Source organism: Monodelphis domestica, chromosome 2, assembly GCF_027887165.1.
Source record: "Monodelphis domestica isolate mMonDom1 chromosome 2, mMonDom1.pri, whole genome shotgun sequence".
NCBI lineage: Eukaryota > Metazoa > Chordata > Mammalia > Didelphimorphia > Didelphidae > Monodelphis > Monodelphis domestica.
Genome location: NC_077228.1, coordinates 535,077,294 through 535,102,229, shown reverse-complemented (window position 1 = coordinate 535,102,229; position 24,936 = coordinate 535,077,294). Strand labels below are relative to the sequence as shown.

The following is a 24,936-nucleotide window of genomic DNA, read 5'->3' as shown; positions in this document are numbered from 1 at the left end:
TGCATGCAGGTTCCAGGCAGTCCAGAACTTGCCCGCCCCTCCCCCCATCCTCCCAGCGTTTTCTGGGCTCAGACTAGGGGCAGCAGCCCTTCGGGGGTCCTGAGGGGAGGAGCTGAAGTGGGGTCCTGACAAGGCCCGGGGCCGTCGGGACACTCGGCTCTTGGGGATCGTTAAGCCCAACCTGTCCTTTTTACCGAGGAGGAAACTGAAGCCTCGGGAGGGCGGGGCGGGCTCTTGACTTGTCCAATGAAAGCTCTTTGTGTGTGTGGGGGGAGGGGCAGGCGAGGAGTGCTCTTTCTGCCTGTCCAGGTAGAGGTCTCAGTCCGAACTCGGGCCCGACCCTACTACGGAAACCCGCAGAGTCCTGGGGAGGGGAGGGCAGGGGAGGGAGGAAGGGCACGAGTGGGCTTGCGAATGCTCCATCTCTGCTCTGACCCTGCCTGGATAGGAAGTGTGAGCTTGAGGACCGCAGTGGTTTCCACTCTCCTTTTTCTCCTCAACTTCCGGAGTGAGTGGGGGCGAGTGGGGGCGGGGCGGGGGAGAGAGGAGACCCTTGGGTGTGTGCTTCTGCGTAGGCATTGGGGGAGCCAGCAGCACTGAAGGGACGCAGCCGCACTCCCACCCCACCCCTCGTTCTTCTCGCTGTGTCCCGCCTCCTGCCTTCGCCTCCCTCTCAGAGCCCTCTCGGGGTCCCCTGAAGCCCCGCCTCGGGACGAGCCTGTGCCTCCAGGCCGCTTGCCGGGCTGTTTCTCCCCCCAGTGGAGTGCTCCAGTTCCCTAACGGGTCGTGCGCCGAGTTAGGAGAGCACCCATGACGGCCTAAGGGACGTCAGGCCTGGCGAACCAGCCGGAGAGTCGAGTAATCCGGCGAGGCTTAATTGTGGGAAAGGAGGGGGGAGGGGGAGCCTGCAAACCTGCACGTGGCTGGGGGTGGAGCCGGGGAATCTTTTATAGGGGGTGGCCCGGGACTGGGGGGGGTCCAGATGAGGGGGTTGGCTTTGGGGTGGGGGCTTGTATAGGCCTTAGTATGGCACCGGAAGTAGAAGTCTGGGCCTTCACTCCACCATGGGTTTGTCAGCTCCCAGCATGGGAAGTTCCAGCCCTGTGAAGTGGAACTACTTGTTTTGTTCTGGACTTCCAGCAGGTGCAGGGGAAGGGTGGGGGGGGCCTCTTGGTCTCAGTAGGGATTGGGGGAAGTGGGGAGGCTTTGGTCCCAGGACATGGCATTTCCGGCTTTGGGTTTATTTAAATAGAAAAAGTGGGAGTGGGTGATGGGGGGAGGGGATAAGAAGGGGAAGAAGGGAGAGGGGCCATGGGGGGGGGGGGCAATGATTTTGCTCACCAAACTGCTTTCTGCTGAAGGAGGGATGTGTCATTTGGTCTCTGTCTGCATCCCTCAGTCTGAATTGGTGTTGATGGTGTCAAGTTGGAAATAACACAGAACCATCAGAAAACCCACGTTTTTAATCAGGAGAGGGAGAAGTCCAGTATTTGATTCTTTACTTAGAGTCTGGTGCCACAACTTTTACAGGGTATAAACTGTTAAGATTAAAATTCGCCAAATTGTGGCTGGTAAAAATTAGTTTCTCTCTTAGAAGTATTATATTTTTATGAGGTTTATTTGATTAAGAATTTAAGAAAATCCAAGTAAGGAAAGTCGAGAGGCCCATTCAATTTCAGGTACATCATGAGAGATGAGTCTGCTTGGAAGCTGAAGTAGGAAAAGGGCCCCAGTAGGCGGAGAACTCCTTTAAATAATAATTTGTTCTCCGCCCAGGTGAGAATTCAGGTGAGGTTACAAGGCATCCTGGAAACCAGAGCAAGGACTTCTGGGGATTGAAGTCCTAGGTTCAAAACTCCATTTTTACAAAACCCTGGACTCTGGGGATGTTATCCCTGGGAGTGCCACCACACTAGATGATGATTCCAAGGAGCCATTAAAGTTGGGGAGTTTAAATACCTTTCTAGGTGAAACCTGGGGGCTAAGGATGAGAGGGACAATTGATTGACTTTACAATGGCAATAAAGAAAAATGAGGAGTCTTTCACAGGAATAAATAACAGTGAGAGGCTGATGTTTTACAATGGATATAAAAGGGAAAGACCCAGCCAGGCTTGGGCAGGTGCTTGGGGAAGGGGGCAGCTTTGGTCTCATGATCTGTCAAGGGCCACATCCATCATCTAGAACCATTTTGTTTGTCCAGCTTCTGACTTCTAATATTGTGATTGTGATTTTAGGTTCCTCTTGCTGATTCCACCCTTCCTCTGGCCTCAGTGACCCTTAGCAGAGTCCTCAGGGCACCCCCCTTCCCCAGAGAGAGGGACCAGAGCCCAAAGGAACATAATTGGCTCTTGATAGCCCTCAGCTCCAGCTTTAGTGGAAGGAGAAGGTGGTGTAGGATCCTCCCAAGGAAGTGAATCCAACTCTGGAGAGGACACCTGCCCTGAGACTTTTCATCCAGCTCCAGGGCAGCATCTGAGAAGAAGGAGCAAGTTCTAGACCAGCAGCAAGTTCTGCTGGTAGTAAAGGCACTTGTGCTCCTCCTGACTGGGTCAGAGTGAAGTCAGAATAATGAGAAAACGAAAAGAATGGAAGCATGGGAGAGACGTGGCCGTGACATGTCAAGAGAGGGGTGAGAATTCTAGGAGCATCCATGGGGGGAATAGAATCTTCCCAGTGTGGGAGACCTCCCAACCCTTCTCTCTGGGGAGGCTTTCTGCAGGAATGGTCCAGGAGGGGAGGGATCCCAGGACAGCACAGAGCCCCAGATCTTCCTTCCCTTCCTCTCCTCTTCTCTGTTCAGGATCCAGGATTCTCTGGCTCAGTTCCACCAGATGGTTTCCTTCAGTCAGTCACTCAGCCTTTATGATTCCAGTAAAGGTGAAGGAAGGGGTTAGTAGGGACAGTGGTGAGGGCCATGGAAGGGTCTCCTAGTCAATTCACACTTTGCTGGTTTAGTCCAGCTGGGATTGTGAGACGAGCCTGGTGGTTAGAGCATTTGGTGGAGGAGTGATCTGTCAAGGGGCATTGATGAGGCAGATAGGCTTGGGGACTGAGGGTGCTAGTGAGGGCTTTGTTTAGGAGTCACAAAACAGAATTCATTTATCCTAGTCTTTTTTTTCTCCTCATCCAGCTCTTGTTTCTCCAGATTCTGCCCTTCTCCAAGTCAGCAGCCTGGAGAAGGAAGAGGGAGGCACTTCTGGAGTCCTGGCTGACAGGTTTCAGGTAAGTGCAAGGTCACTTTTTCTTTTCCTTTGTCTCATTTCCTCCACTAACCTTTCTTTCCTATCTTAGTGACTTAGTGAGACCTAGTAGTCTCAATACTCCCCAATTCCATTTAGGTACCTAAATCTCATTATTTCGTTCTTAGAGTCTGCCTGTTCTGATTGTTGCTCGTTGTAGCTTCACAGCTGCAGTAGCCCCATAATGTAAAGGAACATATTGTAGGAACAAGTATGAACAATTCTAAGGTTTCTGATGACTATAGAATATCTGTGTTAAATGAGTCTCACTGTAATTCAGGGAGGAATGGTAGAATTTAAGCATCTTGTTATAAATCAGTATTAATCTGGTGGCTTACTACCAGATTTGTAAGTATTTGTTAGTAAGGCGAAGGAAAGACAGAAGGCCACTCTGTCTGTGGCACTGATGCTGGAATGCCTGAGGATGCCAAGGGGATCTTGGCAGCAGGCCGTCAGACACTCCCTGTGAGTCTGTGACTCTTGTGTCTGGGCTGCATGGAATCAAAGCTGGAATGGAGGTGGCCTCGATATTTTATTTCGCACAATCCCCCTCTCTGATTCTTTGGGAGACCAGCATATTAAGTCTCCTTACTCTTGGTTCTCTAGGAGATTAACATGTCAATCTCTTCAATGAATCATTCCTGTAAAGATTAAAATTAATATACAATAACTATATTATAATTTAGAAAGTTTATTAATAATAACTAAAGTAAAAGCTAGCTACCTAACTCAGCTCAGGTCACAAGAGTGAGCGGGTGGAGCTACAGAACTTATAAACAATTATGTGAAGATGCAAACATGCAGAAAGGCAAAAGCATTCTGGGTAATATAGTTTTAGGGGTTCAAGATTTTCTAACTATACATACTTCCCTGTGATCCTCTTGGGAGACCAGTCTCCCCCAAAGGATCATGGAAACAATCAATTTATAAATTGCAATAATTTGTGGATAAAAGGAAAATAAAAGAGAAGAAAAACAAAACCAATGATTGCTCCATTGAAAAAAAAGCCAATTTGGGGGCATTTCCCTTTGGCATAAGAGTATATACTCAAAACAAATATGTTCAACCCCCTATAGTTCAAATTAGCACATCCCAAAGTTCACTCTGGATCTTCTAGTGCAGCATGTGGTCTCTGCAGACATATTCATGGCTCCTTCTCCAAACAGTTCACTTTCTGGATTCTGGGAGGTAGTCTATTATTTCTTATCTTAAATTAGTCTCAAATTCAAATAAAAGTTCACAACAATAATAATCCCCCCTTAGGAGAACAACAACACATTCCCCATTGAGGAGGTTAATAACAAACACAGGGATCACTCAGGGATACACAGCTCAATGATGAGGTATTTGAATCAATTGGCAAAAGAAATAAAAAACATCAAAAAATCCAAAGAAAAAATAACTTGTGGATAAAGTATAAAATATCAAAGTCTTATGTATGAAAAATCTAAGTAAAGGAAAAATAAACCTAATTAAAGTGATTTAAGCAATTATGCACTTCCCCAATCAGTATCCAGGACTACAGAAAGTTTGCCACATTATGAGAGACAGAAAAGGGACTAGATTATGGGAATCAGGATGGCAGAAATAGTGAGATGCTTGATGGGGTTCAGGGAAGTCCTGCCTCTGACATGTCAAAAATAGCTGCGACCTCGAACTCCAAACAAGTTCAAGTCCTCTTGGCTCAAAATTTGATCAGTCCCACGGGGATTGGTTTGTCTCTTTGACCTTGTGCTTGATTGGCACTATGCAGGTTAGCTTTGGGCTTCTTTGGCACTGTGCAGTGGCTCTTTTTTTGTTCCCTTTTCTTAGAATCAGAATCATTAGCAAAGTCCCATAATTTTTTAAACAACGAATGGAATTATTCTATGGTCTAAAGCTTTTTGGGGAATGTATTAATATTATAACAAGTGTGTTTTAAACTTATATTACTGCAAAATCACAAAAGTTAAAGAAAATCTTCTCAATACTGTTGACATGTGATTCGAATACAAAAGGAGAGAAAAAATAAAACTCAAATACTTTATTGCACATGCAAGGAAAAATCATAAAAAAGTTTTAAAAGTCAAAAATATATAGCTTACAGTGATACACTGTGTCAGCCAAGGAGAGGTAGAATACAAAGGTTCCTCACCCAAAAATGAGATCCATTTCCTTTTTAACTTGGCCATGAACCATTGAGTGAGTGCAAATGATTTTTACAAAGTAACAGATTTATAAAAGAGTATAGTATATAATGCGCATTTAAAGAAAGTACCAAAATCCCCCAGATTAACAATAGCCCAGTTAATAACAATAGCAAACAAACACACTATCATATAGGATTCACATAAGTTGCTGTATCACATTTCAAAAAAACCAGGCACCTCTTGAGTCAACTGTAAGCATATGAAGACCTGGTTGGTTTTGTATAACTGCCTTGCTAAGGAATGTTATGATTAGTGTTTATTTAGTTTTATTAAGAGCAGGGTTTTAGATCAGAGAAAGGGTTTTTGATTTTTACTACTTCCCCTTTAAGAGGAAAGACACAGAATGTGCAGTGGTCACTTTAAGAGGCCGAGGATAAAGGAAAGTCAGTTGGAAGTTCTGGGGGCAGTCTCTCCTGACTTGTTTTGGAGACAGTTGGTGGCTGCGTCATTCTCTGACAGAAAAGATTTGTTTTGTTATTCTGAGTCTGTTTGATTTGAGATTCATACTTGGCATGGGCAAGGTCCAGCTTTACTCGCAACTCCAGGGGTTCCTGACAGGTGACAAATGATTAGTCAAGAAAATAACAAAAGGAAGACAGCTGTATATTTTCGGCCATGGGCATGCTTTGCATCTGATAGCTGCTCCGTCATCCACAGAAGAGTATACATTTTATTTTTATACCCATTTTCTTGGCACACAGATAAATTACCTAACACACATGTTCAAAGAGAGGTAACTGGAAAAGTGATACATTAACTTTTAACAAATCAATTGTGAATCTTAAAAATTCTCAGACCCTACTTCAGAAGATTTGGTTAACACCATTCCCCACTTTAAACAATGAAGGGATTTAGTCAGGAATGTATGTGAGAACTTTAAATTACTCCACCCATACTTAGACAGTGGGGTCTCTCTGAACACTAGAATTTTGCTTGGGACAAATCTTATGGTGAGTGGATTAAAGACTTGACTGATCTTTCTCTTAAGGTGCCGGCCTAGGCTGGCCTAGCCTTGTTCTTATTATTTCCTCTTACTCTCTCCCTTTCATTAATTCCTTAATTTGTATTAATTAAAATCTCCATAAAATCCAGCTGACTTGGGTATATTTAATTTTTGGGAATTTTCCCATGACGACCACTATATTTTTTATTTGAAACTATATTTCCGCGGTCACAGTTTATGGCAACCACTCTTTTAACTGTCACACACTTGATTAACATTCTATATTCTTGCATTGTGATTACAGATTCTTGATAGCATAAAGGTTTCACACAAGATAAGTTATTTTATCACAGGTGGCTTAATTTTCTCATTACCCTGTGAGAAGTTTTGAACTTACAAATAATCAAGGAAATTTACTTATTAGAAGTAATCAATCAGAACTTCTTAAAGACATATGATTGAGGTTGAAAGGTACTGGAAACACAATTCAGATTTAATATTAGACTGATCAATTTTCAGGGTTTACTAGGGAGTTTCTGAGTTATTGGTTTGTGAAATCGAGTCACTGAGGCATATTGAAGCTTAGTGTACCTATACATTTTGTATGGGCCTTTATGATTGATTTGTGTGCAGGCTTCATGAGAATAAGTTTCATGAGTGGGAAAGTTCCGGGCTTGGCCTGTAGCTGCGATTTTACTGGGAATTATGTACCTAAGTAAAAGTTAACCCATGATCGTCTTTTGGGGTTGGGTTTGAGGGTCTGATCTTTTGGTGACATTTTGGGGAATTAGGGTACAGGTATTTTGCTCTTGCATTATTCCTTCTGGAGTTAGGGGAAATAGTAATCATATCAATTCCATAGGCAAGGGATGTTACTGAGAGAGGTCATACAAGGGGGACTGAGTGGGCAATCACATCTTGCCAAAGGCCACTCTGTGGCCTCCTTAGTTACCATGTGTGACTCTGTCAAGGCGTCATGGCCTGATGGATCCCAGCACATACTGAAACTGAGAAGTGTGTTTACTGAAAACTTTTCACCTCAGAAATTGAAGGGGAACTTGACCTCCATTGCCTAGCCCTTACCACTCTTCTGCCTTGGAGTCAATACTCCAAGATGGAAGGTAAGTGTTTAAAAAAAAAAGAAAGAAATTGAAGGGGAGATAGAGAACTATTTTGTGTGAATTGTCCCAGACAGTTGGACCATTGGAGTGGAAGGAGAGAGAGGTCAGCTTCTCTAGGAATAGAAACTTAACAGTTATATTTGAAAGTTTGATTTAATATATAATATTAACATATAATAACATAGGTATATAATGTGACAAGGAAATCACTTTAAAAGACTGATATATATTAATTTAAGGTCGCCAAGGAATTCAGCTATGTAATTCCTAAATGAAAACTCAAGTCAGCCTTTTATAGAGTTTAATTACAAACAGGAGGAAGAAAGGAATTAGAGATAGAGAGAGAGAGAGAGAAAGGGGAGAGAAGGGAATAGGGCTTAAATACCCCCTCTGTTTAGGCTGGGCCAAAAGGCCCAAGCCCTTAGATAGCTGGGGCAAAGAAAAGACATCAGTCCCTATTACTCACGTGACCAAAATGGAGAAACAGTCTCAAAGGCCCCCACCTTCAGCTTCCTTCAGAGCAAGCTTCTCAGAGCACACTTCAACCACTCAGCCAAACTCCTCCACCTCCTCCCTGAGTCTTCAGACCCCTCTATCTTTAAGGAAACCATCCAAGTTCCCTCCCCTCAGTTCTCACATCTACCAATCATTGTCCATCAATTTCCCTGTGCCAATGGAGGCTCTAGCTTAACCCAGGACCGCCCAGAGGTCTCTGGCTTTGCACATGTCTGTTGAAGGTCATATTCTCAAATAATTAAATCTTGATCCTTTGCTACAGCCCTTCCTAAATCCTGTTAACCTGAGTAGGGTAGAGATTGGAATAATTAAATTTTGATCTATGCTGCAGCCCTTCCTCAATCCTGTTAGGACTGAGTAGGGTGGAGATTGATTCCAAGCATCTCCATTGTATCAATTCTAAAATCAATCATGACTCAAAGAAATTCCTGTTCTATGCTTAAGCATAGGTCAAAGTCCTTTCCATTGTTCAGCAAAAGGTTTCTGTCCTAAAGTAATCTTAAGAAGGGAGGAGGAGGAACCTCCCATGCCAATGGGGTTCACATTCCAATAGACTATCAGTAAGAAATTTTCCAAGTATGAAATTTCCCAATGGTGAAATTTCCAACATTTATAAGTCTAAGAAATTTTAAGGTTTACAATAATGATATATAAATGATGTAATATTTAGTATTAAGGTGGTGTTTAATGATTAGAAATGCATTATTAATTTACAATTTTATAATTAAAACTTAGGATAAGATAGTAAGAATTTCATCTATAGTCAGAGAGTATAGTTAAGTCAGGTCTATTTTACAGACAAGGAGAAGCTCTGTGAGGAGCAGTTTGTGGGGGGTTGTGTTATATAGGAAATTTTAGCATTAGGGATTAATAGATTTCATACCTTATTGTTAACTCTAGTTTTCATTCTCCATCTTCCTGTTTCTACCTCAACCAGTAATAAAGTAGGGTTGGATCAAACTTCTTCATGAAGACCATCCTGTAAAGATAATGTTAGAAATTAATTGGTCATCAGGGAAAATCCCAAATAATAAAATACTCAAGTCAGCTGGAAATTATGGTGATTTTTTTTAAATTACCAAATCATTTAATGGTTATTTTTGTTTAGAGCAACTTCTTTTGTAATACTGACTCCTCAAAGTTGAAGTCTAACCATGTTTTCCCTCTAGACAGAAAACTTATAATGGCTCTCCCAATATCCTGAAGTAGGTGTTTTAACTTTTAGGTGAGAGCTGCCTAGGTGGAGGCTTTATTCTGTACCCCCAAAGCCTTTATCTTAAGTAGTGACCTTTTTCAAAATTATGGTGATTTTAATTAATATAGAGAGAGGAATTAAGGAGAAGAGAGAGGGAGAGGAAAGAGTTAATTTAAATTGCTCCAGCTCAGGCTGAGCCAGGCAGGAGTTAAAGGTCTTGGCCAAAGGGGCCTTCCTGAGCCCAAGGGAAAAGGAAGTCAGTCTTACCCAAGTCACCACAAGACCATCTCAAGGAAGCTGTCTGAGTGAGTTCCTCAGGCTGAGTTCTGAATATCTGAATGCCCGCATGTCCGAAATCTCCCCTTCTGGCTGTTACAGCCTCTTTTTAAAGATCTTTTCTCTTGTGTCACCTCCCCCTAAATTTTCACATCTACCAATCACAGCAGACGCTTTTTTCCAGGACTGCCCATTCTTTAGTTCTCACCTTCTTTGATTAGATTTTTGAGTTACTTAACACTTCTTTGTTAAGTTCACCTTTTGTTAGTTACTTGACCTTTTTGTGATTAATTTAACCTTCATAGTTACTTAACACCTTTTTGTATTAAGGTCTAAAAATATTATAACAGCTTATCTATATGCAATAACAGAACAGGAAGATCAATATAACAGTTAATAATAGTTTGGTTAATCAATACAATAGCTATCATTCACTTATAGGAGTCAGTGTCATCCTGTAGGGAAGAGATAGCCTTAGAAATTCAGGAGATAGCTTGAACTATATCTTGAACCAATCTTTGAGCCTCAGCAGAGATATCGCTAAAAGAATTTATTTCTCTCATCATTCCAAAATTGGGCAGAGCAACCAAAAAAAAACTTCTATATTGCCAATGAAGAGGCGACAGAATTGGACCTTGACCTCTTGGATCTTGAATGCCGCCAAGTACCCAGATTCCTAGCCAGGGACTTGTCCACATCATCTGGTCAATAAAAGGATCATGCCCTGAACACTGATGAGGGAACATAGTCCAAACCACAAGTACCATGCAGAGTAAGCTGAAGAATTAGACATAGAATTGCCCAGGGGTCACCAAGCCTCATGGGGAATCTACCTTCTCCAGGAATGAGGCAGTAATAGTTGTAAAAGACATGCTTTTATGTGTCCCATCCTTTGTGTTTTCTATGTTGCCTTAGCACAAACAAATGTTGTGATAGGGAGTGGAATGGTGAGATTGCACTTCACCCTTTCACCCATATATCTATAATTCAACAGATCCTTGCCTCTCTTCACATACAAGTCAAAGGTAGGCACATGATCCATCATAGGTAGAATGATAGTGGGGCTCTCAAATATCTGAAAATCACTTTAGAAGATCTTTTAAAATCAGTGGAGATTGGGGGCATCTGGGTAGCTCAGTGGATTGAGAACCAGGCCTAGATATGGGAGGTCCGAGGTTCAAATCCGGCCTCAGCCACTTCCTAGCTGTGTGACCCTGGGCAAGTCACTTGACCCCCATTGCCTAGCCCTTACCACTCTTCTGCCTTGGAGCCAATACACAGTATTGACTCCAAGACAGAAGGTAATGGTTTAAAAAAAAATCAGTGGAAATTTCCAACTCTTTAAATTTTTCCAAGACCAATGATAAAGGTTGTGACCTATTATAAAGAGTCCATCTGTAATTATGTGACATTTAACAAAACCAAAAAGGGCAAAAGTCTTTTTTAGTAACCTGCGACCTTCCTGGGGTGCGAGTTGTAACAAAGTCTTATTCATATGGACAGGAATTGTTGCCCTTAACAAAACAAGGGTTTCTATCTGGTGACAGACCTAACATCCATAAGGGTAAATGACTTTGCCTTAGAAAAGAGTATGTCCTCCTTGACTATGGACATGATAGCATTATTCCCAGTCCAGTCAAGGGGAACAGAGTACAAATGAAGACACTGTAAGAGAACTTATAGCTAATAACCAAAACATAGTAATTGGAGGTAACATTCTGGAATGGAATACTCTAGATTAATTTATAAACTTCAAGGAAAACCAAATCCAAAAAACAAGCAATAATAAGCAGTGCAGTTACTGGGTGTCAATAAATGGTACTCGTTTTACATGAGAACAATGAATTCAAGAGTCTTTTTCTCCAGTTTTGATAGCAGTTGGAGTAGTTATCAGTAGTTGGAAAGGGCCTTCCCAGGAAGACTGAGTTCCTGTAATGAACTTCTGATTATTATTGGTTGATAAGTAACAAATCACCATCCTTATGGAATCACACCAACCTAGATAATGCTGATAAGACCTAATCATGAAGATAAAATTATTGATTTAAAATGAAATGTCTATTAAAAATAGGATCAAGATCACATTATTTCTTATCCAAGGGATATATGGAGGAGCTGCCCCTGGGTAAGGAGGAATATGTTTCATTTAGGTATCTGTGACATTTGAAGATGTGGCTGTGGAATTCACTTGGGAGGAGTGGAGATATCTGGATCTTGGTCAGAGGACCCTGTACAGGGATGTGATGTTGGAGAACTATGAGAACCTGGTCTCCATAGGTAAGCAGAACCAGCCCCTGTAATTCAGTTTCTGTGTTTTAGGGTATTTTCTACTTCTCTTGCTGGAGGCAAAGGAAGGTCTAAATAGGCTTTGGCTTATTAGCAAAAATACTAAAGACCACACATCCTGTGGGGAGAGTCCCAAATCCTTTATGGCCAGTAAGCAAAATGTTTCTGTTATATAAAATATCCATTTATACATATCATGAAGATGCCTCCACAGACAACATTCTGCACCAGAAGATTCAGAGTGAACTTTGTGATATGGTAATTTGAACTATATGGGGTTTGAATGCATTTGTTTTGTATGTATACTCTTATGCCAAAGGGGATTACCCCCTAACTGGCTTTTCGTCAATGCGCCTAGCAATCATTGGTTTTGTTCTGTTCCTTTTATCCACAAATTATTGCAATCTTTAAGTTGATTATGTTTCCATGATCCTTTTGGGGAAACTGGTTTCCTAATAGGATCACAGGGGGGAAATATGTATAAATGGAAATTTTGAACTCTAGACTTCAATCCCCAGAAGTCCTTGGTATTTCCCAGAATTCCCTATCATCTCACCTGAGTCCCCAGGTTGGTATTTAACTGTCAGTAACGCCTCCCACACTCCCACACTCTCTTCTCTGCCATAGCAATGATGTAGTAATAGTAAGTAAGCTAAGCTTGGGGATTTTGAATGGGCTAATCCACCATGGGCATGTGGTTATTATTTTTTGTCCTTGATTTCTAATAATCCTTAATAAACTTCATAAAATATAATATTTTATTATTAGACATAAATTTAATTTTTACACTGTTCTCTGTTTCTGGGGAGAGAGGTCTTTGCTTTGTATAAATTGAGCTCCCTTGGCTTCTTTGCTCTGATGGAGAGGCCATGCCTTTCTCTGCTCTGGACTCTTTTGTTACTAAGAAGGAATAGTTATGTGGATTAGTGGAGAATCAGGATAGAGGAGTGTCACTGAGTAGTGAGGCACTGAAGAATCTCAAGGAGTAGAGAGTGATTGCAGAGATCTAGAAGAAAGATACCTGCGAAAAAAGCATTGAATTTGTCAATGAAGAGATCATTGGTTAGTTAAGAGAGAGCAATTTCTTTTGAAGGATCAGTTTAGAAACCAGCTTGTAGAGAGTTGAGAGAGTGAGAGAAATAAGACATTGGAAGCATCTTTTATAGATAGCCTTCTCATTGCGTTAAGCTACAAAAGGGAGAACAGATATGGGAAGGGTAGCAGAGAATGGTGGGTCTCTCAAGAATAGGGGACATGTGGGTATACTTGTAGGCAGTGGGGAAGCAGTCGATAGACAAGTAATGACTGAAGATATGTGGACAATCTGCAGGAGAATAAAGGACTTAGTGGAATCAATTTTGCTCATGGAAGGGTTGGCCACCTCATGTGAGAAAAGGGTGAATGGAGAGGTGGTTTTAGAAGATATCTGAGTGATATGAGAAGAGGAAGATGTGTAAATGGAGATTTTGAACCCTAGACCTCATTTCCCAGAAGTGCATGGTATTTCCCAGAATTCTCTATAATCTTTCTTGTGTCTCCCTGTTGGCAAGATCACAATTGGTATTTAACTGGCAGTAACACCTCCCACGGGCGCTCTCTCTCTCACTCTTCTTTTGCAATGATGCACCAAATATGGTGGTAAGCCAAGTGCGGGGATTTTAAATGGGCTAATTAGCCATGGGCATGTGGTTTTTATTTTTGTATCCTCTTTATTCCTTGCTTTCTAATGACCCTTAATAAACCTCATAAAATAGGATATTTTTATTATTAGAGATAAAATTTTAATTTTTACAGAGAGGAGGAGAGAAGAGGGAGCTCTGGGTGAACAACTTAATTTTTTTTCAGTAAACTACTGGGCAGAATTCTTTGCCAAGATAGGAAAGGATTTGCAAAAGCCACAGTGATCAGTGGCATAGTATGCAACTGAGGGAGGTGTAAAAGGGCCCAGTTAAGATTATATAACATCAATTCATGGTGAATCCGGGGCAGCTATGTAACACAAAGGAGAGAGCATAAGGCCTAGAGGCAGGAAGACCTAGGTGCAAATGTGGTCTCAGATACTTTCTAGTTGTGTGACCCTGGCCACTCTTCTGTCTTAGAATTAATACTAAGACAGAACATAAGAGTTAGCAGAAAAAAAAACCAAAACAAAAACCTTATAACTTTTCATTGCAAAGATTTCTAGTTCTTGTTGGGTCCACTCAGCATGGATTTGTGATTTTTCTCCAGCTTCCTTCAGCAAAATGTGAATCAGAACAAGGACAGGGGAGGGTCAGAGTAATCCAGAGCTGAGGCTCAGCAGCATAAGATCAACTCCAGGATAAGGAGCTGTGAATCTTAAAAATTCTCAGACCCTACTTCATAAGATTTGGTTAAGACCATTCCCCATTTTAAATAATGAAGGAACTTAGATCAGGAATGTGAGACTTCTACTCCACCCCTACTTAAGCCTGCTTTAGGGGAAGAAACTCCTTGCTGAACAATGAAAAATACTTAAACCCATACTTATAGTAAGGCAAAAGTTCTTAAGCTGTGCCTATTTTTAGATCTAATACAAAAGGGTGCTAAGTACCTATAAAGGTCAGGCAACTTGTGAACTTGCAAAAGGCAAAGAGGTGAGAACTTACTCAGGCGTGAATTACTCAAAAGTTTAGCCTTCTTAGGTGTGAATTAAGAATGGTTTGTCCTTTGGAAAATGTCTACTGTGATTGGTAGATGTGAGAACTTAGGGGAGGTGACATAGGAGAAAATTCCCTTTAAAAGGAGATGAGAAACTGAGAGCAGGGGCATCTCAGAGGAACTCTCTCTGGAGATGGCAGCTGGCCAAAGCTGAACTGGTGTCTCTCTGAACATCAGAATCCTTGCTTGGACAAATCTTGTGGTGAGTGGATAAAAGACTGACTGATCTCTCTCTTAGGGCTTGGGCCGGGGCTGGCCTGGGCCGGCCTATCTTTTTCTCATTATTTCCTTTTTCTCTCTCTTTCCCTTTCTTTAATTCCTGATTTGTATGAATTAAAATCTCTATAAAACCCAACTGACTTGGGTATATTTAATAATTGGGAATTTTTCCCTGGCGACCACCTTATATTTGATTTAAAACAATACACTGTCTTGAAACCATATTTTCTGTGGTCACAATTTAAGCCAAAACACTCTTTTAACTGCCACAGTTTATGTCTTCCACTATTTTAATTATCACAGGACCAATAGGATGGAGAGAAGAGGATGATATAAAGTCAGGCTGGTTTACTAGGGGTCAACATGGGGAAGGACAGAGAGTATAATTAATGCAGGCTAAGTGGAAGTGCAGTGAGTGCTTGACTTGAACACATTTGGTATGAGAGGTTTTCTTCACTCATTTTGGTGGAGGCAAGAGGACAGTGTGGAGCTAGAGGGAGGTCTGCTGAGGAGAAAGTAAATGAAAAGAAAGAAGAGAAGATCTCTTACACATGCTTTTCAAATGCACAGAACAGCAGAACAAGACTGTACGCTTTCTTTGTTGCCTGATTTTCCTTCTAGAGCATTTCTCAGTGACAGATCATTTGTAGACCTACAGCTCTAGAACAATGCATATGATGTCTGATTTTTTGACATAATGAATTTTTTCTCCACTCTTTTTTTTTATTAAATTGTGTGTGTATCATAAGATATTGCTCTGTGGTAAGAAGAAAGTGATGGAATGTAGGGAAAAATTTGGTGATGTGAAAACAGAAAAATCTCATAAAAATTTTTTGGATTCTTATTTATCTTTTTTAATTCACCTCTTTTTCTGTTTCTCTGTTATAGGGATTCCTGTTTCCAAGCCAGATTTGCTCTTCCTGCTAAAGAGAGATGTACAGAATCAAGAGGGAAAAGTTAGATCAGGCATTTATTCAGGTGAGTAAGTGAAAAGCAGATAAGGTCAGTGCAAGGAACATGTCCTCTTCCACTTGGGGAGTGGCATCTCCAGGTACTGCTTAGAACTAATCCTAGGTGTCACAGCTGTGGAATATATTACATACCTGTTTCTCTGTATCAGCATGAAATATTATCACTGTTTTTTTTTTTAACCTTTACATTCCATCTTGGAGTCAATACTGTGTATTGGCTCCAAGGCAGAAGAGTGGTAAGGGCTAGGCAATGGGGGTCAAGTGACTTGCCCAGGGTCACACAGCTAGGAAGTGTCTGAGGCCAGATTTGAACCTAGGACCTCCCATCTCTAGGCCTGGTCCTCAATCCACTGAGCTACCCAGCTGCCCCCGTTTTTTTTAATTTAATGGATTGTATGGCAAATTTACAGGGATGTTTTCATTTGAATTTTCACAATTGTTAGCTTATTTGAGCACTTTTTCTTATGATATCACTAATTTCTGTCTTATTTAAAAAGAAATTATCTTTTTTTTGAACCTTTTGATTTTTCTTTTCTAAACTTGAGCACATTCAATAAACATGAATATTTCTAAATATTAAAGAAGAACAGCAAAAAAAGATTGCTTATGGAAACACAACTCTCCAGGACTTCCTCCTTGAGTCCTTTGTAAAAATACAGAATTGGTTCAGCTTTTTCATTTCAAAGTTTTCTTTCACTTGTTTCTCCCTCTAAATTTCTGTGTGTTCTTTTAAATCCTCTATTGATGCTTTTTTATGACTTTTTTTAAGAAGGTGTTGCAACATTTACCTCCTCCTTTCCATCCTCCCACCCCCAAACTGTAATCATCCATTATAAAGAATTGTGTTGTCAAGTAAAGTGATATGATCACGTTGACCATATCACAAAATGATATTTAATCATCTTGTTCCCATATGCTTTTACCCTTGTCCTACACAACACAATCCCTGTTAACAAAAAAATTAAAATTAAAGAGATTTTTAAAAAGATGACAAAGGATGTCCACAAATTGGACCCAGTGTTCCTGGTGCAGTCAGTTCCACACTGATAGTCTTCCATCATAGGAGACAGAGGAGACAGGAGCTACATTGTCCATGGCTGGCTAATGATAATTGTATACCATTCAGAACTTTAAGCAGTTTTTTTATTGTTTCTTTTTCATTGGTTGTAGTCTTCAGGTATATACTTTCCTTATTTCTGCTTGTTTTATTTTTGCAGACTTTTGGGAGTTGTTCACATTTATTCTTATGATCCGGTAATACTGGATCTCTTTCCTTCCCTAGTCTGATCTTTTCTTCTATTCTATTTCTTAAATTCCTAAGTGGTTTCAATGACTGCTGCTTTCTAAGCTGGATGAGGTCTGGAATTCCTATTCCACTTCTTTTCTACTTTTTTCCCTTCTATCTCTTGGTCTTCTCAGCCTTTACTTTTCAGTAGGGAAGTGTCTTAAGACTTTTCTTTGGGGCTCAGTTACATATTTTCTAGTTTTGCCACATTCAGTTGTTTTGTGGTGGTTCTTTCTATTACATTGTTGAAGTCTTTGTCTTTTCTTTTTTCCCAGTACTCTTGGCTTAACTTTCCATCAGGTCAAAGAATTCTTTCCATGCTTCTTTGTATATGTCATTTCTCACAATCGTGTTCACCATGGTTTGGTAGGCATTGTCTAACTGATGATCATCCCTCTAATTAGTTTGCTAGGTGGTGCAGAGGATAGAGTACTGATCTTTTGAGTCAGAAAGACTTTGGCCTCAGTTCTGGCTTCAGATACTTACTAGTTACCTTCTATCTATTCTTTTTCATTTTGTGCATATTTGGGTTTTCTCTTCCATGATAATTTATTCTCTTTGAGGGCTGGGTCTCCTTTTGATTTTTGTTCCCATATGCAGGTTTAGCTCAGTGTCTTGTTGTGGTGAAAAATCAACGTTAAAGATTGTTATAATATTGATTTATGGTCGCCAAGGAATTTACTTATGAAATTCCTAAAATGAACACTCAAGTCAGAATGGAGTTTATGGTGGTTTAATCACAACGGGAGTAAGAGAAAGGACAGGGAGTGAAGGAGAGAGGAGGAAAAGGAAAAAGGTTAACTCAACCTTCTGACAGAGCCAGAAGGAGTCTAGGACTGGAGGCCAAGGTAGAAAGGAGAAACAGTCCTTGACTCATGTGACCAATCTGAAGGAAAGCTGTCTGTGGGCCTCCTCTCTGCTCAAGCTCCTAGCACGAACTGGTGCCTAGCTCTGTCCACAGGAAGTCAGCGAATTCCAGAGGCTGTTCCCTACCTCACTTCCTGTGCCTCACAAGTGCCAATGGTGGCTCAAGGTTTGCATAGGACAGCCCAGGTGGGCAGTTAGTTATTTCTGATTTGTCATTGACTAGCACATGCCCGTGTAGCGTGGGTGTACACAATCCTGGGTGCTAGACCAAGCAAGATGGAGATTTTAAAATTCACAGTCTCCACACATAGTAAAATCTTAGGCATTAATTTATATTTGTTGTTGATTGGGAAAGTGATCCAAATTGAGTACCTTTCTTTTTGAAGAAAGAAGGGGTCCAAAACTTGCTCTACCAGAGGTTTCTTTCTCTCAGCATAACAAATAAGACTTTTATGACTTATTGTATGTGTTTCAGATCCAGTTTTTGAAGAGAACACATTTGGAACCAAGGTTTCAAGTCTGAAGCAAGTCATCTCTTCTGAAGTATTATCTGATCAAAAAGTGGGAAAGAATATGGTTTGGGATTCCAAGATGAAAGAATCTGGAATTTGTAGTAATAATTTGGAGAAAAAGAAGGACCAGCAGGAGAGGCAATCTAGACAAGTAGCAATAGGTGCTGAAATAAGTATGAATAAAGTGAATGTACCTCAGTGTAATACATTTAAGAGAAGTTTCAGGCTGAAGTCATCCTTAGTTGCCCCACAGAGAAGAGCTTTGCAGAAAATTCTCTGCAAATTTAAGGGACTTGCAATGAGCTTTAGGAAGCTTCCTAATATATGTGATCCATTCTTCTTAGGGAGGAGCCTATATAAGTATACCAGATGGAAGAAGCCCTTCAGGTACCATTCAGATCTAATTAAATTGAAAGGAATGTATGCTAGAGAAAAGCTCGATGAACTCAAACCAGTCACTGTCAGAAGATCGAATTTCAGTGTATATCAGAAAATTCAAAAGGGAAAGAAATATTACATATGTAAAAAATGTGGAAAAGCCTTTATCCCAAAGGAAATGTTACCTAACCACCCAAAAATTCATAATACAAAGAAAAACCTTGGTTATAATGAATGGAGAAAAGTCTTTAGTGAGAGAAGACACTTCATTAGTTATAAAAGAATACATTTTGGAAAAACACCCTTTCTTTGCAATAAATGTGAAAAATTCTTTGGGTGTAGAACTGTCCCTAATAGCCATCAGAAAATTCATGCTGGTGAAAACTTTATTCTGTGTAGTGAATGTGGAAAAGCTTTCTTTTCAAAGGAACAACTTATCACCCATCAGAGAACTCATCCCAAAAAGAAGCCATTTGAATGTGATGAATGTGAGAAAGCCTTTAGTCGCAAGGGACATCTTGTTTGCCATCAGAGAACTCATACTGGAGAGAAACCTTTTGAATGTAATGAGTGTGGAAAAGCCTTTAGTTATAAGAAAAGTCTTGTAATCCATCAAAGAACTCATAGAGGAGAGAAACCATTTGGATGTAATGAATGTGGGAAAGCTTTTAGCTGGAAGGAAAGTCTTATAACTCATCAGAGGACTCATACTGGAGAGAAACCATTTGAATGTAATGAATGTGGGAAAACTTTCATTATTAGACAAAGCCTTATAAAACATCAGAGAGTTCACACTGGAGAGAAACCATTTCAGTGTAATGAGTGTGGGAAAGCCTATACGTGTAATTCAACTCTTATTGTCCATCAGAGAATTCACACTGGAGAGAAACCATTTGAATGCAATGAATGTGGGAAAGCCTATACCCGGAAGGGACATCTTGTTTCCCATCAGAGAACTCATACTAGAGAGAAACCATTTGAATGCAATGAGTGTGGGAAAGCCTTTAGTCATAAGACAAGTCTTGTAGTCCATCAAAGAACTCATAGAGGAGAAAAGCTATTTGAATGCAATGAATGCGGAAAAACTTTCATGGAAAAGAATAGTCTTATAAGACATGGGAGAATTCACACTGGGGAGAAACCATTTGAATGCAATGAATGTGGGAGGACCTTTAGTTTCAAGGACAGTTTTATTAGACATCAGAGTATTCATTCTGGAGAGAAACCATTTGAATGCAATGAATGTGGGAAAGCTTTTAAGCTTAAGAAGAGTCTTATTAGCCATCAGAGTATTCATAGTGGAGAGAAACCATTTGAATGTAATGAATGTGGAAAAACTTTTAGTATGAGGAATAACTTTAGAAGACATCAAAGAACTCACACTGGAGAGAAACTGTGTCAATGTAATGAGTGTGGGAAAGCCTATACTTGTAAGGCATCTCTTATAGTCCATCAGAGAATTCACACTGGAGAGAAACCATTTGAATGCAATGAATGTGGGAAAACCTATATCTGGAAAGGACATCTTGTTTCCCATCAGAGAACTCATACTGGAGAGAAACCATTTGAATGTAATGAGTGTGGGAAAGCCTTTAGTTATAAAACAAGTCTTGTAGTCCATCAAAGAACTCATAGAGGAGAAAAGCCATTTAAATGCAATGAATGTGGAAAAACTTTCATTGAAAAGCAAAATCTTATAAGACATGGGAGAATTCACACTGGGGAGAAACCATTTGAATGCAGTGAATGTTGGAGGACCTTTAGTTGCAAGGAAAGTCTTATTAGTCATCAGAGTACTCATACCGGAGAGAAACCTTTTGAATGCAATGAATGTGGGAAAGCCTTTAGCCTGAAGAAGAGTCTTATTAGCCATCAGAGGACTCATACTGGAGAGAAACCATTTGAATGTAATGAATGTGGAAAAACTTTTAGTATAAGGAAAAGCCTTAAGAGACATCAAAGAACTCACACTGGAGAGAAACTGTTTCAATGTAATGAGTGTGGGAAAGCCTATACTTATAATTCGTCTCTTATTTTCCATCAGAGAACTCATCACAGAGAGAAAGCATTTGAATGTAACGAATGTGGGAAAGCTTTTAGCCTTAAGCAGAGTCTTATTAGCCATCAGAGTACTCATAGTGGAGAGAAAACATTTGAATGTAATGAATGTGGAAAAACTTTTAGTATAAGGAAAAGCCTTAGGAGACATCAAAGAACTCACACTGGAGAGAAACCATTTGAATGTAATGAGTGTGGGAAAGCCTATACTTATAATTCGTCTCTTATTGTCCATCAGAGAACTCATCACAGAGAAAAACCATTTGAATGTAATGAATGTGGAAACACCTTTAGTCATAAAAGAATACTTACTATTCATCAAAAAACTCATACTGGAGAAAAACCTTTTGAATGTAGTGAGTGTGGGAAAGCCTTTAGACAGAAGGTGCACCTTGTTTACCATCAGAGAATTCATACTGGAGAGAAACCATTTGAATGCAATGAATGTGGAAAAGGCTATAGGCAGAAGGGACATCTTGTTTGCCATCAGAGAACTCATAACAGAGAGAAACCTTTTGAATGTAGTGAGTAAGGGAAAGCCTTTAGTCAGAAAAGAAAACTAATTATCCATCAGAGATCTTATAATTTTGTATGTTTGTAACCAGTTACTAAAAAATACACAAAATCCAACCTCCTCCATTCTTCCAGAATGAATGGTGGGGAGGGGCATCCAGCACAGACAAATCATAGAACATGGACTGATAACACAGACAGAGACACATTCAAGGTCTTTCATGTACTCCCTGACATCATAGAACATAAAGTTATGATAAATAATTACTAGAGTCTTCTTTTCATCCTGGCATAAAGACCAACTGTTGCAAATCATAGCTGCAGAACTCAAGAAATCTTTAGGAAAAGGATGCTCATTAATAATGAAGGAAGAGAAAATAAAAGGATGCTTTGAGGGATCAGAAAATTGAAATTGTCAATGTAGTTATCTAATTCTTGCTCCCTGAGTCATATGTTGGGGGTAGGAATAAGAAATATTAATTTGATCAGGCTTTAAAAAAAAATTTCAGAACCTGGTTGGTCTGAAAAAGGGTTAATTTTGTAAGAAGCAAAGTTTGACATTGTTAAATTCTCTCTCTAGACACTCCATGAGATTTTTGCTATTAAAAGCCTGAAAAGCTTCCTAAGTTAACTTCTGTTTGGCGGAGTAGGGTTGCTTCCCCCTCAGGTGTAAAATCCTGAGGGCTGACTAATTGGGTTGTTTTTCCCCTGAGGCAAGGGGGTTTGGAAGTCCTCAGGGCCTTGCTTCTAAGATTTAAAATGGTTCTTTTCTATTTATTTTAAGGAGAAAGGGAAGAATTGAACTTACCTTTCTTGCATCTGTGAATTGTAGAAGAGACTGACGAGATTTTTACAGAGTGAAGGAAAAGTCAAGAAAATTTGTTAGAGGTTGAGGGTACTTGTCACAACTTTTGTTGTCATCCAGAATGCAAGGGCTAAAAATTAAAGGATTGGACTAAATTTTCCAAAAATTATTACTCAAGCCAGAATGACTTTTTATGTTAGTTTATTTACAAAAAGAGAAAGAGTAAAAGTAAGGAAATGGCACACACACACACACACACACACACACACACACACACACACACACAAGAGTTTGGCTTCATCCAAACCGGGCAGGGCTTCAGAGGCTCCAGCAAGAGTGGCCCAGAGGTAAATTAAATAAGAGTTCTAGCCCCTCCAAGATGAGGGTCCTCTCCAGAGATTAGTACCTCCAGAAAAGTCAGGAAAGGGAGTCAGTCTTTTTCACTCACCCACATGGTAGTTCTAAAGGAAAATTGAAGAGCAGTCCTAGGTCCCAAACGAGCTCCTTCAAAGTCATGTTCCAAGGTGAAAGCTATTCACAGGAAGTTCTTGCCACTTTTAAAGACCCTTTCATTATTTACTGTGCCTTCCTTCCACTTTGTGTGGACCAACTGCAGCTTTTAGCTTTGCTGAGGACTGCCCATGGCATAGTCAATTCTGATTCATTACCCACTATAGCACACATGGGTCACAGATTTCCCCATACTTAAGGATATGTGGGGTGTATACATTTCTGGTGATTAAAAATGGGCAGGGGAGAGTTAATCCCATCTTCGAGGGGGGGGGGAGAAGGAACCAAAAGGTCTTATAAGAAGAGGGAAGTAAGAAGGGAGTGAGGAGTAATGGGAATAATATAAGGGAGGGGAAAGATGGTCAGACTAAAAGCAAAACATTAAGAGGAAAAGGAAAGAATAAAAGGAGAGAGGTCAGGATTAAAGAAGGAAATAAAAATTGAGGGGAAGTACACAGATGGTAATCATAACTGAATGTGAATGTGATGAATTCATCCATAAAATACAAGAGGATACCAGAATTGATTAAACACCAGAATCCTAGCATGTGTTGTCTACAAGAAACACATAAGGCAGGTAGACACCCACAGGGTAAAGGTAAGAGGTGAGAGCAGAATCTATTGGGCTGCAACTAAGACAAAGAATGCATAGGGATAAAAAGTAATACACCTTATTTTCTGTAGCACATGGTACATATACAAAGATTGACCATGTACTAGGGCATAAAAACATCACAAAACAAATATAGAAAAGCAGAAATAATAAATGCAACTTTTCAGAATATATTGTGATAAAAATTATAATTAGTAAGGGTCAACTGAGAAGCAAATTTAAAATCAATTGGAAACTAACAATCTAATTCTCCAAAACTGGTCGATCAAAGAAACAATTACTGATTTCATTGAAGAGGAGACAACACATAAAAACAACACATTGGTGAGGAGACAACACATAAAAATCCATGGGATACAGCCAAAGCAGAACTCCGAGGAAAATAATATCCCTGAGAGTCTATATCAAAAAATAGAGAAGTAAAAAATTAATGAATTGGGCATACAACTAAAAACTAGAAAAAAGAACAAATTAAAAAACCCCAATTAAAAAGTAAACAGGAAATCCTAAAAATAAAAGGAGAAATTAATAAAATTGAAAGTAAAAGAAAAACTAATGAATAAGACTAGGAGCTGGTTCTTTGAAAAAAAAAACAAATTAAATAAAATATTGGTTAATTTTTAAAGAGAATCAAATTAACTGTCAAAAATGAAAAGGGTGATAACACCTCCAAGCAAGAGGAAATTACAGCAATTATTAAGAGTTATTTTGCCCAATTACATAAGAAATATGACAATCTAGGTAAAATGGACAAATGTTTAGAAAAATTAATTGCACAGATGCACAGAAATGGAAATAGAATACTTAATCCCATATCAGAAAAAGAAATTGAATAAGCCATTAAGGAATCCCATAAGAAAAAAATGCCCAGTGCCAGATGGTTTCACAAGTGAATTCTATCAAACATTTAAGGAACAACTAATCCCAATACAGCTGAGAGCCATCAAGGCATGACACCCTGACAAAGTCACTTGTGGCAGCCAAGGGGTCAAAGAGTGGCTCTTTGGAAAAATGGAATTACCCATTCAGCCCCTTCTTGTCTTTGAGTTTCTGATTGATTATTTCTTTTCATTAAAAGTAATAAGTAAATTTCCTTGATTGTTTGCAAGCTCAAGCTCCTCACAGGGTAATGAGAAAATTAAGCTACCATTGACAAAATTATTTATCTTGTGTGAAATCTTTATTCTGTCAAAAATCTATAATCACAATAAAAGAATATAGTATAATTTCAGAATGTTAATCAAGTGATTTGTTAAAAGTGAATGTATCACTTTTCCAATTATCTTTATTTGAACATGTGTGTTAAGTAATGTATCTGTGTGTCCAAATAATGGGTATAAGAATAAAGATCAGACATGAACATGGTGGGGCAGTTATTAGATGCAAGCCTGCCCCTGGCTGAAACACATTTATAGCTGTCTTCTGCTTTTTATTTTTTCATCCTGCCATTCGCCACCTGCCGAGAACCCCTAGAGACACAAGTGGGACTGGACCTGGCTCATGACACAATGCAAACTATTTGACAAAATAAACAAAGGTGTCTTACCAAATTCTTTTTATGACATAAATATGGTATTGATTTCTAAGCCAGGAAGACCAAAAACAGAGAAAGAAAACTATATACCAATCTCCCTAATGAATATATGTGCAAAAATATTCAATAAAATACTAGCAAAAAGACTACAGCAAGTTATCACAAGGATTATTCACTAGGACCAGGTGGGATTTATACCAGGAATACAAGGACATTTTAATATTA

The 24,936-nt window shown here is 39.7% G+C and overlaps 1 protein-coding gene across 6 annotated transcripts; it reads left to right on the top strand.

The window, feature by feature from the left end:
• Positions 1-24,403, top strand: LOC100022638 (zinc finger protein 84-like). 6 transcript variants are annotated; one of them, XM_056814420.1, is made up of 6 exons: positions 564-858; positions 2,237-2,631; positions 3,148-3,224; positions 11,632-11,758; positions 15,554-15,643; positions 18,264-24,403. In XM_056814420.1, the coding sequence occupies exons 2-6, from the start codon at positions 2,571-2,573 to the stop codon at positions 21,266-21,268; spliced, it is 3,360 nt and encodes a 1,119-aa protein (XP_056670398.1). In that variant the 5' UTR covers positions 564-858; positions 2,237-2,570; the 3' UTR covers positions 21,269-24,403. The 6 variants fall into 6 exon arrangements, with proteins under 6 accessions (XP_016284818.2, XP_056670395.1, XP_056670398.1 ...); XM_056814419.1 differs by having other exon boundaries at positions 3,133-3,224; XM_016429332.2 differs by lacking the exons at positions 564-858; positions 2,237-2,631 and adding an exon at positions 1-508 and having other exon boundaries at positions 3,133-3,224.
• The last annotated feature ends 533 nt before the right edge of the window (positions 24,404-24,936 follow it).

Bases quoted from the DNA above. Each gene is read 5' to 3' on its own strand.
- LOC100022638 (XM_016429332.2), top strand. From the start codon at position 247: ATGAAAGCTCTTTGTGTGTGTGGGGGGAGGGGCAGGCGAGGAGTGCTC. The intron at 3,225-11,631 runs GTAAGTGCAAGG...TGTTTCATTTAG, and splicing joins TCCTGGCTGACAGGTTTCAG to GTATCTGTGACATTTGAAGA. The intron at 15,644-18,263 runs GTGAGTAAGTGA...TATGTGTTTCAG, and splicing joins TAGATCAGGCATTTATTCAG to ATCCAGTTTTTGAAGAGAAC.